This window comes from Podarcis gaigeae (assembly GCF_964106915.1).
Source record: "Podarcis gaigeae genome assembly, chromosome: 11".
NCBI classification, from domain to species: Eukaryota; Metazoa; Chordata; class Lepidosauria; order Squamata; family Lacertidae; genus Podarcis; species Podarcis gaigeae.
Window position 1 is genome coordinate 16,250,390 of NC_139687.1, and position 13,595 is coordinate 16,263,984.

The 13,595-nt window shown below is 45.2% G+C and overlaps 1 protein-coding gene across 2 annotated transcripts in view; it reads left to right on the forward strand.

The window, feature by feature from the left end:
- Window positions 1-11,984, forward strand: part of MARCHF3 (membrane associated ring-CH-type finger 3) — a 166,834-nt gene extending 154,850 nt beyond the window's left edge. For both annotated transcript variants that reach the window (XM_083702450.1, XM_083702451.1), the window contains one exon: window positions 11,526-11,984. In XM_083702450.1, the coding sequence (XP_083558576.1) occupies window positions 11,526-11,684 (159 nt within the window). In that variant the 3' untranslated portion in view covers window positions 11,685-11,984. The remainder of the gene's footprint in view (window positions 1-11,525) is intronic.
- Window positions 11,985-13,595: the final 1,611 nt, after the last annotated feature.

Sequence of the window (13,595 nt, forward strand, 5' to 3'; positions counted from 1 at the left end):
GACGCTGCAGAAATCTTTATAGCCTTCAGTTTGACCTGGTCCACCGTCCCTTAAGGAAATCTCCACACCTAAACACGACAGCAGCTTGCGACACAACAGCCTTATCTCTGCAACCAGCAAAGGTTTTCAGGGAAGGAAGCTGTGGTATTAGTTATTGTCACTCCAGTACCCATATAGCTGTGAGACAATGGCAGCTTTCCTGGAAACAACTATTTTCACTTTCTGCCAAGCTGAGGGAGGACCTCTAAATCCAAAGGGAAATGGTTATAAACGAAATATTATGCAGCTAAATTGACACCATCTGCACACAAGCAGGTGGTATTTTCTGGCTTGGAGGAATCCTAAAGTTTGCAGAAATTAACCTCTCCCTTAAAAGGGGGGGTCATTCTGAGTGCGGAAAACAGCTCATTGAGAACTGAATGTGCTCAATAACCATGGAGTGCTTTTATTTTTAGGGGGGGCACATAGAAAATGGAGGGAGAAGTGGAATGGATAGTCCTGGAGGAGGGTGTGGTCTGACTGCCTGGAACAATGAACAAGAACACTCTTCGCTGCAACATTTTAATGCAGATGCCCTAAAATAGCAGGCTCTTAAGAGGGATGGAAAATTCTGCAATCACCATTTCTGTAATTACCTTATATCAAGTGGTGCTAAGAGCTGCTGTTCACCTCGGGGACTCTGAATGGGGTGGATTAAGGATCCCAGACAAAATATGAAAGGTTTTTGTGGAGACGCAGAATCTCTTAAAATAAAACAGTGCCGTCTGCCAGGGCTGGCCTGCCTGAGATGATGGGCATGATGGTACCACTTATCTCGCCATTTCCATGTACAGGATCCCATCAGGCTGGCAACTGAATCTTGCTTCATCACAGCTGCTGTGACAGCACCCCACAACCTCCTCGCTTGAGGGCAGAAGGCTAGCTTAGGGGGCCTAGGATGGGCCCCATGGCATAGACGGCTCCGTCCCCCAATATCTGCACCTGCATCACTTTGCCTCATACCCACAGGAGATGGGTTCCGCCCAACTTTGGGGGGGCCCCGTGCACATAATTGACGTCATGTGGCAGGAGGAGGTCTGATGGGGCCGGCCACTGGTGGGGCCCAGTGGGGCCTGTCATAGCCGGTGGGGGGGGGGCTGGCAAGGCCTGTCGTAGGCCAAGGAATATTGAGGGGGCCCATCTCTCTGCTTAAAATTTGGAGGGTCCTCAGGAAGAAGAAGTTCCCACCAGAGAGGGATGGCAGACTAAACTGATGGACTACGCGGAGATGGCGAAAATGACTGGGAAAATCAGAAACCAGGAAGAACAGAATTTCAATAAAGAATGGGGGGAATTTATAACTTACCTTGGAGACCACTGTACATAGCGGAGCTCTTTAGCAGGATTTGAATAACACTTGTAATGTAACTAGGGATATATGGGATATTTAAAAATTGGAGTGACTTAAAATATGCAGTGGAAAAGGACTATCGACGGAACCCATGGAGGGGTGGGCGGGGAATCAAGAGATTTGGTTGAATCGTTGTTTATTTTTTCATAATTAATGATTTTGAATGTAAATTTTAAGTTGTAAAACTAAATTACACACACACACACAGTGGTACCTCGGGTTACATACGCTTCAGGTTACATACGCTTCAGGTTACAGACTCCACTAACCCAGAAATAGTGCTTCAGGTTAAGAACTTTGCTTCAGGATGAGAACAGAAATTGTGCTCCGGTGGCGTGGCGGCAGCAGGAGGCCCCATTAGCTAAAGTGGTGCTTCAGGTTAAGAACAGTTTCAGGTTAAGTGCGGACCTTCGGTACCCTTGTATACACACACACCCGAGGTACCCTTGTATACACACACACACACACACACACACATACAATTGGGGGATCCTCGGCCCTCCGGACCCCATAGATCGTGCCCCCACTAATAGCAGAGCCAACCCTACAGCCAAGCTCCTGCAGCCAATCGGAAGCCACAGAAGCCCTGTCAGATGTTCAGGTTCCAAAAATAGTTCACAAACCGGAGCACTCACTTCCTCGTTTTTGATGTTCAGGAGCCAAAATGTTTGGGAACTAAGCTGTTCAACTTCCAAGGTACGACTACAAACACACACACACACACACAACACACAACACATATAAACACTGACAAAATAGGCAAATAACAAAGGAGGGAAAGTAATACCTCTTTTTAATACAGATCTTTTTCATATTTCTCTAGTATATTATATTCCTTTAATAAGCATTTACATGGTGGTCAGCCTTTCATAACGGATTCTCTTCTCTCCAGAAAATAGCTGTTCAAAGAAAAGGCCTGTGAAACTATTACTCTGTGCACATTAAGAGCATACAGAGCATATTAACACTTTTATCACGGATGGTTTCTATTTTCCAGTAATGTTTCTTTGCTGCACTTCATGGACTGTAAATGTCATTTTAAGTTGACATTTTAACTATAGGGTGCAGTCCGCTCTTTCTCTGGGCCCTGAAAGCTTCCTATTTTTTATTATGTCTCCCAAATTGCTGCTAGTGACTTGGAGTGATGTAGGAGGAGTTCTTTCCTGAAACACAGTATTTAACTTGCACCATGAATATGCTTAATCGCTGCTCAGGTGAATATGCATTTTAACTGCGAATGCTAACAACTATTTATCAGTGCAACTCCTCAGAATAATTTGCATCTTAAAATAACTCATGAGATTATTATTTTTTAAGTATTTTTCAGCCAGGAACAAAATATCTATAAGCTGCACATATTTTTTGCATTGTTTCACATTTTTATATATTGTGGTCATAAGCCTGATACGAATACTAGATAGATCAGTGTACTTCTAATAAATTATCAATTGCATGGTAACCTATAGCTTGTCTTTGCAGCCAAGTGGGAGATCTGATTCCATTCCTATTCTATTAAGTCCAACAGGAGGGGGCTTTATTAATGAGGCAATGTGCTCTCCAGCTCAGGCGAGGAAGAGATTTCAAATTTTCGTTGTGTATCAGCAGGGGCTCAATTTAATAGGGAACATACATAACTGTTGGAACACAAAGCTGGCAATATAATAAGAGGACGCAGTGTGTATACAGAGGACTTGTACACTGTAGTGCTAAACATATATAATGGGAACAAGTTCCATAGGAAACTATGCGACACGTGGCCCGAGCATGTGGCCTATGCGCTGGAGGAAGCTGCAAACACACACTTCCCCCACTGAATGGCTGCATAGCTCAGTGGTAGAGCATCTTCCTTGCATGCAGAAAAGGCCCAGATTCAATGCCTAACATTTCCTGGTAGGGCTGGGCAGTGGCGTAGCAGGGGTTACCAGTGCCCGGGGCTGCACAGAAGCAGGGTAGGAAGGAAATGGATGGAGTATGCATGCACACGCAACTGCCTAAGGTGTCCACATCACCCAGGAGATCACAGGTGTGGGGTTAAGAAAAGAAGAGTCGTGTTGTCTGGAGATGTCATTCCTGGTTCTCATTGAGAAGTTGTTTTCGGTGGAGCCCAGAGACGGAAGCATGTAGCTGTATTGAGGTGGCGCCAGATATTGAAATTTTGTACCCGGGGCAACCACCCCTGTGGCTCCCTTCCCCACGCCACACCACTGGGGCTGGGACTTTCCTTTGGCTGAAATCCTGGAGAACCATTACTAGTGTGCAGACCATTATGAGCTAAATGGACCCGACTCCATGTATGACAACTTCCTGCGTTCCACTGCACATGGAAGTTTTAGTGCATAGAGGGGCAGCCGGCATAATTCATCCATGAAAAGTGGGGCACAGATGTTGTTAGGCCCAAGCGTAAAGGCTCTGGTTCACATTAAGGTTCTGTACATAATGGAAGATGTTACAAGCCTGAGCCTTACTCTCGCCTGACTCTCTGTCCAGTCTAGAGGCCGCCCTACAGGCAAACCAGCCCTCGCATTCAAGTACAGTCATACCTTGGTTGCCAAATGGAATCCGTTCCGGGAGTTGGTTCGACTTCCTAAAACATTTGACAACCAAGGTGCAGCTTCCGATTGGCTGCAGGAGCTTCCTGCACTCAATCAGAAGCCGCATTGGACGTTCGGCTTCCAAAGATTGTTCGCAAACTGGAACATTCACTTCCGGGTTTACGGCGTTCGGGAGCCAAAACATTCAAGTCACAAAGCATTCAAGATCCAAAGTACAACTGTATGTTTCTTGTTCTGTAAGGCACTGTTGAGCAGAGTATAGAATGACTTGCCTTGATCTGTTATAGGGGTCTTCACTATTGAGATGGGAGGCAATTCTGATCTGCTTGCCAGCTGAACCCCCAATGGGTCAACATAGTTGCCCCAAAGTCATAGAATCATAGTTGAAAGGGATCCCATGGATCCTCTAGTCCATGGGTAGGCAAACTAAGGCCCGGAGGCCGGATCTGGCCCAATCGCCTTCTAAATCCAGCCCACGGACGGTCCGGGAATCAGCGTGTTTTTTACATGAGTAGAATGTGTACTTTTATTTAAAATGAATCTCTGGGTTATTTGTGGGGCCTGCCTGCTGTTTTTACATGAGTAGAATGTGTGCTTTTATTTAAAATGCATCTCGGGGTTATTTGTGGGGCATAGGAATTCATTCATTTCCCCCACAAAAAATATAGTCTGGCCCGCCACAAGGTCTGAGGGACTGTGGACCGGCCCCCTGCTGAAAAAGTTTGCTGACCCCTGATATTTTAGTCCAGCCCCCTGCAATGCAGGAATATATGCCCATACAGGGCTCAAACCTATGACTTTGACGTTATCAGCACCACGATCTCACCGACTGATCTCACCAGCAAGGCTCGGTACAACTAACCTCCTGGGATGCTATATAGATGTTTTCAAGCCCTATCTCAATTTCTGTCCGGCTGCATGCCGAGTTTTGATATTTCAGTGTGCTTCATTAGGTCCTGTTGCTTAAAAGTATTGACACTAGATCATTGTTCTTAGATTCACTCACAATGGCCCAGCAGGTGACCCCAAACATTATAGGCGAATCTAATTGTTCCTTTGCTCGGACAAACACTCATAACATTCGACTGTAATATTCCCTGAGCACTTTGGTTTCAAATGTTGTATGGTGCTTATTTTTAGCCCATTAAAAACTCTTTGGCAGGAAAGACATGAGTGCAGCTCCGATAATCCACACTGCCTAATCGCACACACGGCCAAATAATCACAGAAAGTAGCTAGCCAAGTTTGGTAGTGACCTCAGTCTACTAGCTTCCAAAATGTGCTGGCTTTTCTGTTTCTAATAGTTGCAGTCCATTTGCTGCCTTGCAGTGCTTTTGGCTGCCACAACTGAGTACTGGCCAAAGAGAAGCATTCTGTGTGCCTGTTGGATCACAAGAGGATAGCTGAATCCATGGGTGCTTGATTAAACTTTGCCACCCAGTGGCACCCATTTAATTTTTGCTTTGAGATACCCACAGATAGGTTGAGGCCAAATGACTTGCTCAGGACAGTTCTGAGTTTTGTAATGGCAATGCCTAGGGGAATGGTTACCGTAGCAGACCCTCCAAGTGTCCCTATTTTCCAGGGACGTCCCTAATTTAGAGAAGCCATCACGGTTTCCAGTTTGATCCTGGAATGTCCTGCTTTTTCTTAGGACGTCCCTATTTTCATCGGAGAAATGTTGGAGGTTATGGTAGAGAAAACAAATACAGTGGTGCCCCGCAAGACGAATGCCTCGCAAGACGGAAAACTCGCTAGACGAAAGAGTTTTCCGTTTTGGAGGTGCTTCGCAAAACGAATTTCCTATGGGCTTGCTTCGCAAGACGAAAATGTCTTTCGAGTTCCTGTGGGTTTTTTCCCCTTTCCCCTCCCCTTTTTCTAAGCCGCTTATCCGCTAAGCCTATAAGCTGCTAAAAGGCACTAAACCGCTAATAGCGCTAATCCGCTAAGCCGTCAATGGGCTTGCTTCGCAAGACGAAAAAACCGCTATACGAAAAGCTTCATGGAACGGATTCTTTTCGTCTTGCGAGGCACCACTGTAGTTGTTAATAGCTATACTACAGGTGTGGTTATTTATGGTATTTGGGTACAGTGCCATTAAAATGTCTTTTTTAAAGTTGCATTGTCCCTAACACAGACCTTCCAAGGGTCCCTTTTTTCCAGGGACAGACCCAGATTTTTAGAAGCCACCCTGGTTTCTGATTTGATCCCGGAATGTCCTACTTTTTCATCAGAGAAATGTTGGAGGGTGTGGAGTCATGCAACCCCTGAGCCTAGGAGATAAGTAACTAGACAACCAGTAGTAGTAGTAGTAGTAGTAGTAGTAATAGTAGTAATTTTTTATTTATACCCTGCCCATCTGGCTGGGTTTCCCCAGCCACCCTGGGCAGCTCCCCACAGAATATTAAAAATACAATAAAACATCAAACATTAAAAACTTCCCTAAACAGGGTTGCCTGTTGGAAGCCACCCAGAGTGGCTGGGGCAACCCAATCAGATGGGCAGGGTTTAAATGATAAAATTATCGCCATCACCATCATTGTTATGGAATAGGTTGTCCCTACAGTGGTACCTCTGGATACGAACCACCCCCTTTGTGAATTCTTCAGGCTATGCATGCGGCAAACCCGGAAATAAAGGAAAGGTTTCCACTGGCAGCTCCTGCACAGAACAGTGCGCCTCTAGATGTGAATGTTTTGGGGTAAGAATGGACACCCGGAACAAATTAAGTTCGTATCCAGAGGTACCACTGTATTTTCATCGGATAAATGTTGGAGGGTATGATGGAGGGTATGCATATATCAAAAGCTGCCCTCTGGGTGATCAATGCACTACTGCAGCCCATTGAACTTAAGAGTTTAGTGAAAGTAACTATTTTGAGAACAGAGACCCATACATTTGCAGAGAAGCTCTTTTCCGTCATCCTTAAATAAGATCCTGTCTCCCACAGAGACTGCTGTTTATCCATTTGAATGAATCTCATCATTGTTTCCATGATCAACACACAAACCTCGTCTCTGTTCTGCACAGGAAAGCTTTTGAATCCAAGATTCTGGGGTGTGTGGGTTTTTTTGAGCATTGAAGGGGTAAATCCTTCCTTGGCTCATTGAGCCTCGCCTCAGCAAGATTGCACAGAATTACATCTCCCTAGAATGGCTGATAGTTCACCAAAGATACTGCACAGTGTTTCAGAAAACTCAAAGGGGAATTTAGAAATGGTTTGGCTTCACATTTTGGGTTTGTGAACTATTTCTCTAACACTTGAGCAAGTTGCAGCTGCTGCCCAGAGAGCTTACTGGCGAAACGCGAGGCTGAGCTGTCCTGGCCGCTGCTGAAATTTCAGTAGCTGACATCACTTGGAGATTGCCTGAAGGCAAGAACCCGTTGTAAACAAGCTGTCAGGCTTAACTAGGATATCCTGTGAAAATGTCTTAAACAAACGAGCAGCCACTTTGAGCCTGACACAAGTGGCAACTATTCCTGGAGAAGCCTTTCTTGAGCTTGCATGGTGATCTTAAGAGAAAAACCTGCTTTTTCAAGAGGCGCCACTAGGTTTTTCCAGCCAAAATTTTACATCCTAAATTGTACCCAGGTGGTTGTTCACCACCCTACAAAAGGATATCAGTATGATGGTGAACATGGAAGCCAAATGGCCACTGTGAAGTAGGCAGCTGCAAGCACTGAATATTTTTTTTTAACCCAACCCTAATCACTTTATTTTTATTTTTTGGCTTAAAATGGGGAATCATTTTCAACCGAGTGCTGCATTGCCTATTGGCGCACCACCTGGGGGTTTCATGACAGTGGTGACCAATGACAGTGGTGACCACTGACCACTGGCAGCAGTGGGCACAAGTGACACCACTTAGCCATATTCAATCATTCATTTCTCTTAGATTCCTTCCCCACACATCTGGCAAAATCTCCCCACTCCACCCGGTCAGTCTCCATTTTAACAGTTGACCATCATTCTTACGAAGTGGAAAGTTTTCTACTTCTGGAGGGTCCCCCTGTTATTTAGAAGCCTTCCATCATATCAAGGGATATAGCTCCCCCCCCCCCCCGGCATCTAATAATCAGCAATTTTGATGCTGCTAGCAAATTAAAATTTGTTTCTCATCAGAGGGGATTTTTTTTTCTAGTGGCAATCCACAATATGGATTGAATGTACTTCCGTTTTTTAATACACATTTATTGGTTGTGTTAGGTGGAACTGGGAGTAGAAAGCTAATGTACTAAGTCCTACTGCAATTTGCTCTACATGGAGCTACCTTTGAAGTTGACCCAGAAACAACCATTAATCCAGAATATGGCAGCTAGGCTGGTGACTGGGAGTGGCCACTGAGACCATATTAGACCAGTCCTGAAAGACCTACATTGGCTCCCAGTACATTTCCGAGCACAATTCAAAGTGTTGGTGCTGACATTTAAAGCCCTAAATGGCCCCAGCTCAGTATACCTGAAGGAGCGTCTCCACTCCCATCATTCTGCCTGGACGCTGAGGTCCAGCTCCGAGGGCCTTCTGGCGGTTCCCTCACTGCAAGAAGTGAGGTTACAAGGAACCAGGCAGAGGGCCTTCTCAATAGTGGCACCCACCCTGTGGAACACCCTCCCATCAGATGTCAAAGAAATAAACAACTGACTTTCAGAAGACATCTGAAGGCAGCCCTATTTAGGGAAGTTTTTAATGTTTGATGTTTTATCTCTTTATTATTATTAATAATAATACTATTCTGTTTTGAGCTGCTCAGAGTGGCTGGGGTATAATTTTGTTTTTGTTGTTGTTGTTAAATTAAATAGTTTAAAATACATGGACATGGAACAAGAACAAGTTGGGCTAAGTTGGCTATACATCCTGCCAGAATTTTGGCTGACCTGGGATTGGAACAGACTTAGAGCAGGGGTGGGGAATATTGTAGGACTGCAAATCTCATCATCCCTGACTATTGGCCGTGCTGGTTGCAGCTGATGAGAGCTAGAGCCCAATATCACCTGGAAAGCCAAATCTCCCATCCCTCACATAGAGCATAGAACCAACCTTTGATTGGTGGTGCCATCACTGAGGGCTGCCCAATAGGCATTGACCCATGGCAGAGCCTATTGGGTGGTAGGTCCCCATTTGTGGAGGCCCACCTTAGTGAAGTGCATCTGTCTCCCTTACTGACATCCAGGCATTTGATGGCTGAAAGGTACTGGGTGAAATTCAGTGTCACTCTGAGACAATCATCCCATCAGTGCAAGCATTTTAGCTTGCCAGATGCAAAAAACTCCTCTCTCTTCCCCCAACACCCCCAAGGCATTTGGAGAGGGGGATACAGGGAGGGAAGCCCTGTTGTGCAAGCAGAAGTCTTTGCCCAGGGCTTCAACTCACGGGACTTGCTGAGTGAATCTCGCCCATCGTTCCTGGCACCACTGAAGTCACTGGTTGAGAAAATGTATTTACCGTATTTTTCGCTCTATAAGACGCACCAGACCACAAGATGCACCTAGTTTTTGGAGGAGGAAAACAAGAAAAAAAATATTCTGAATCTCAGAAGCCAGTACAGCAAGAGGGATTGCTGTGTAGTGAAAGCAGCAATCCCTCTTGCTGTTCTGGCTTCTGTGATAGCTGCGCAGCCTGCATTCGCTCCATAAGACGCACACACATTTCCCCTTACTTTTTAGAAGGGGAAAAGTGAGACTTATAGAGCAAAAAATACGGTAACTGTTTTTTAGAATGCTATTAACAGTGCTTTCAGTATTGATGTGTTTGTGGCCCTGGGCTCCTTTGGGAAGAGGAGGGGCAGGAAATAAGTTAATGAAATAATCATACCTCCCTACTGTGAGCTTATACATTGCACAGCTGGGTGGCTCTTTATAATCTTGCAAGAGCCTCAGAACTGCTTCTCAATGGCTGGACCGCAACCTTATTCTGTAACGTTTAATAGGTCTGGTCCTGTTATGAGTGTGCCCCTGGACTCACATGTATGTTCATATACACAACTACACAACTAGAGTTATGGCGTACGCTTGTTATGGATGTGTGTTGACGTTATGCCCACGGGATGCTCTCATAAAGAAATAAAGAACATTTGGTTTATTAGATGAAATGGAAGTGACAGAATCTATAAAGATGCTGCTTTAGACAGCAAACTTACATTCTAAGCAGGTAGCAAATTATGATACATACACACCTTGATTAAAGAGTAGAAGATTCCCTAACTGTTCTGAAAGGCTTACAAAAACGTGGGCATAAACTTGAAGTGAAGAAAAGGGGGGGGGGAGGAAAGTATACCTACCCTTTGAGTGAAGCAGAAATATGCTGAGTCCAGGGGAGCACTTGGGTAAGTGCTGTCCTGTTGCAGCTACCCAACTAACCTTGTGGTGCTGTGGTCTAAACCACTGAGCCTCTTGGGCTTGTTAATCAGAAGCTTGGCGGTTCAAATCCCCGCAATGGAGTGAGCTCCCATTGCTCTGTCCCAGCTCCTGCCAACCTAGCTTTTCGAAAGCACGCCAGTGCAAGCAAATAAATAGGTACTGCTGTGGTGGGAAGGTAAACAGTGTTTCCGTGTGCTCTGGTTTCTGTCACAGTGTTCTGTTGCACCAGAAGCGGTTTGGTCATGCTGGCCACATGACCTGGAAAGCTGTCTGTGGACAAATGTCGGCTCCTTCAGCCTGAAAGTGAGATGAGCACCGCAACCCCATAGTTGCCTTTGAGTGGACTTAACCATCCAGGGGTCCTTTACCTTTTCACCTTTACCTGTATATAATGTTTTTTTGTATACCTTTTTGCTAAGGTGTGCCAGTGGAGAGGGGAGAGGCTGTAGAATGTGTCCGACAATTTGCCCAATCCCTTCCAGACTTTCCTGCCTAGTTCTCACCTTGCCCATCTTTGGCCATCCTGTTCCTGATTGCTTAATAAAAGATCAAAAGACTTTGATGGTATCTGCACCTGCCCATCTCTTGTCGGTGATCTGCCTTTACATCACCTTACCATTGTAGGGATAGATCTCACTGAGGAGTTGAGTATCATGTACAGTCGTACCTTGGTTTTTGAACAGCTCAGTTCTCTAATGTTTTGGCTCCCGAACGCCGCAAACCCGGAAGTGTTTCGGTTTGTGAACTATTTTTGGAAGCCGAACTCCCAAGGGGCTTCTGATTGGCTCCAGGAGCTTCCTGCAGCCAATCAGAAGCCACCCTTTGGTTTCTGAGCATTTTGGAAGTCAAACAGATTTCCGGAATGGATTCTGTTCAACTTCCAAAGTACGACTGTACTTGAAAACTAAATTTGCACGTCTTTGTCTTCTGGTCATTTATGGGTCAACTCAGGATATGCCCAAATGCCTTTCAGAAGGGTCTTAGAATCTGGCTTATTCCAGGATCACCAAAGCTCATCATGGAGGGTCTGTCATATTAGAGTTGATCTTATACTTATGCCATGATCTATAGAGATAAACCGTATCATAAATTCAGATTAATGCTGGACCTTGAAATGCTATAGCTGAGTGGAGATGCACTATATGAAATGCACTTCTTCTTTTTTTGCTCTCCGTGTTTCGCTCTTCTCATCTCAAATATGCCCTTCCCCCTTGTTCTTCCTGCAGGTATCCTTTAGGTACCACTGTAGATTATATAATGAATGGCGTCGGACCAATCAAAGAGTTATCCTCCTCATCCCAAAGTCTGTCAGCATCCCTTCAAACCAGCAGTCATTGCTGGGCCTGCATTCAGTCAAAAGGAACTCAAAAGAGACAATCGTTTAATTGTGATGATCATGAGCTGGGGCCATGAACTACATGCGGGGGTCTAATTCCATCCAAATCTGATAGTGTTTATTATGAAAAGACAAGACTCTTTACGCCGAAGAGAGGACACGACTGTTGGAATTGAAACCATGGATGCTGCAATCATATGATATTTGCTGAGCTGCCAAACCTGCTTAAACTTTAGCAGATACTGTATGAAATTCCTCAATCCCATGTTGATAGCTGCATCGCTAGGGATGCAACCCTTTTTTATTGTTGTTTAAAGATTATTAAACTATGATGGCAAACAATGCAAAACACGTCTGTGGCGGTATTTCTTTAAGTGGTTCGACAGGTTTCCTGCCGCATTCCTCCTCTCCCACCCACATTAAACGAGAATAGGAGAATGTTGTGCTGCAATTGAACTTTAAGAAGTGAAATGCCATTTGAAAAGAGAGAGAAGTATTGGTTTGACACACACAGCACATTGGTCTCATAAGAGACTTCAGATTTTCCGCTCAAGCCTCACAAAGACTTGCCAAATGTGCAAAAGAAAGTCTATTTACTGATCACCCTTTATTTGGTTAACATACATACATGCACATCATGGGAACAAGAGCCTCCCAAATTCTGCTCCTGCGTGCCTTTCGCCCACTAATGGGGAAGAAGGTAGCCACTGCTCAGGTATGGGGCTATAACTCCCACCATCTCTGACCACTGACCATGTTAGCTGCAGCTGATGAAAGCTGGGAGTCCAGCATCTGCCCTCCCCTGCTTTAAAATGCTTAAAACCTGCAAATTAGGTAGCAATTAGCATAATCTGCCAAATGTTGGGTGGTCTGCTCCATTCATGTGCCTCACGCAAGGTTAAAATATTTTGATTAGTTTCTTTAAAATTATCATCTTAAGAGCAGAGAAAAACAAGGAAGAAAACACTTATTTTGGCCATGCTAAAGATAATGGACGGGACACGGGTGGCGCTGTGGTCTAAACCACTGAGCCTCTCAGGCTTGCCAATCAGGTCGGCGGTTCAAATTCCCACGATGGGGTGAGCTCCTGTTGCTCAGTCCCAGGTTCTGCCAACCTAGCAGTTCAAAAGCATGCCAGTGCAAGTAGATAAATAGGTACCGCTCCGGTGGGAAGGTAAACGGCATTTCCGTGTGCTGCTTTGGTTTCGGTGTTCCGTTGCGCCAGAAGCAGCTTAGTCATACTGGCCACATGACCTGGAAAAACTGTCTGCAGAGCGGACAAACGCCGCCTCCCTCGGCCTGTAAAGTGAGATGAGTGGTGCAACCTCAGTGTCGTTCGCAACTGGACTTAACTGTCAGCGGTTCTTTACCTTTATCTTTAAAAATAATGGACTGGTTACTAACAGCAGAGTCTTGTACACGTTTAGTCAGAAATAAGTCCTGTTGAGTTCAGTAAGACTTCTTTCCAGGAAAGTAGGAATAGGATTATAGCTAACCCTTAATGCCAAGTTTGCAGAGGAGAATAGGCAATGTGCTTTGCTAGCCTCACGCCCTACAGAAGCTTGAGATACAGTTCCCACACCACCCAGCAATGTTAGCTGGGGCTGACAGTTGTACAGTGGTACCTCGGGTTAAGAACTTAATTCGTAATGGAGGTCCGCTCTTAAGCTGAAACTGTTCTTTACCTGAGGTACCACTTCAGCTAATGGGGCCTCCCGCTGCCGCTGGGCGATTTCTGTTCTCATCCTCAAGCAAAGTTCTTAACTCGAGGTACTATTTCTGGGTTAGCGGAGTCTGTAACCTGAAGCGTCTGTAACCCGAGGTACCACTGTAGTCTAAAACATCTGATATTGTATCTGACCAGATGAAATTTCCTTGAGGGATAGTCAGGAGATTCTGCATGTTTTTCCTATCGATCCCCTCCTTCTGGGATTCATAGCAGAACATCCTGGGGCATTAC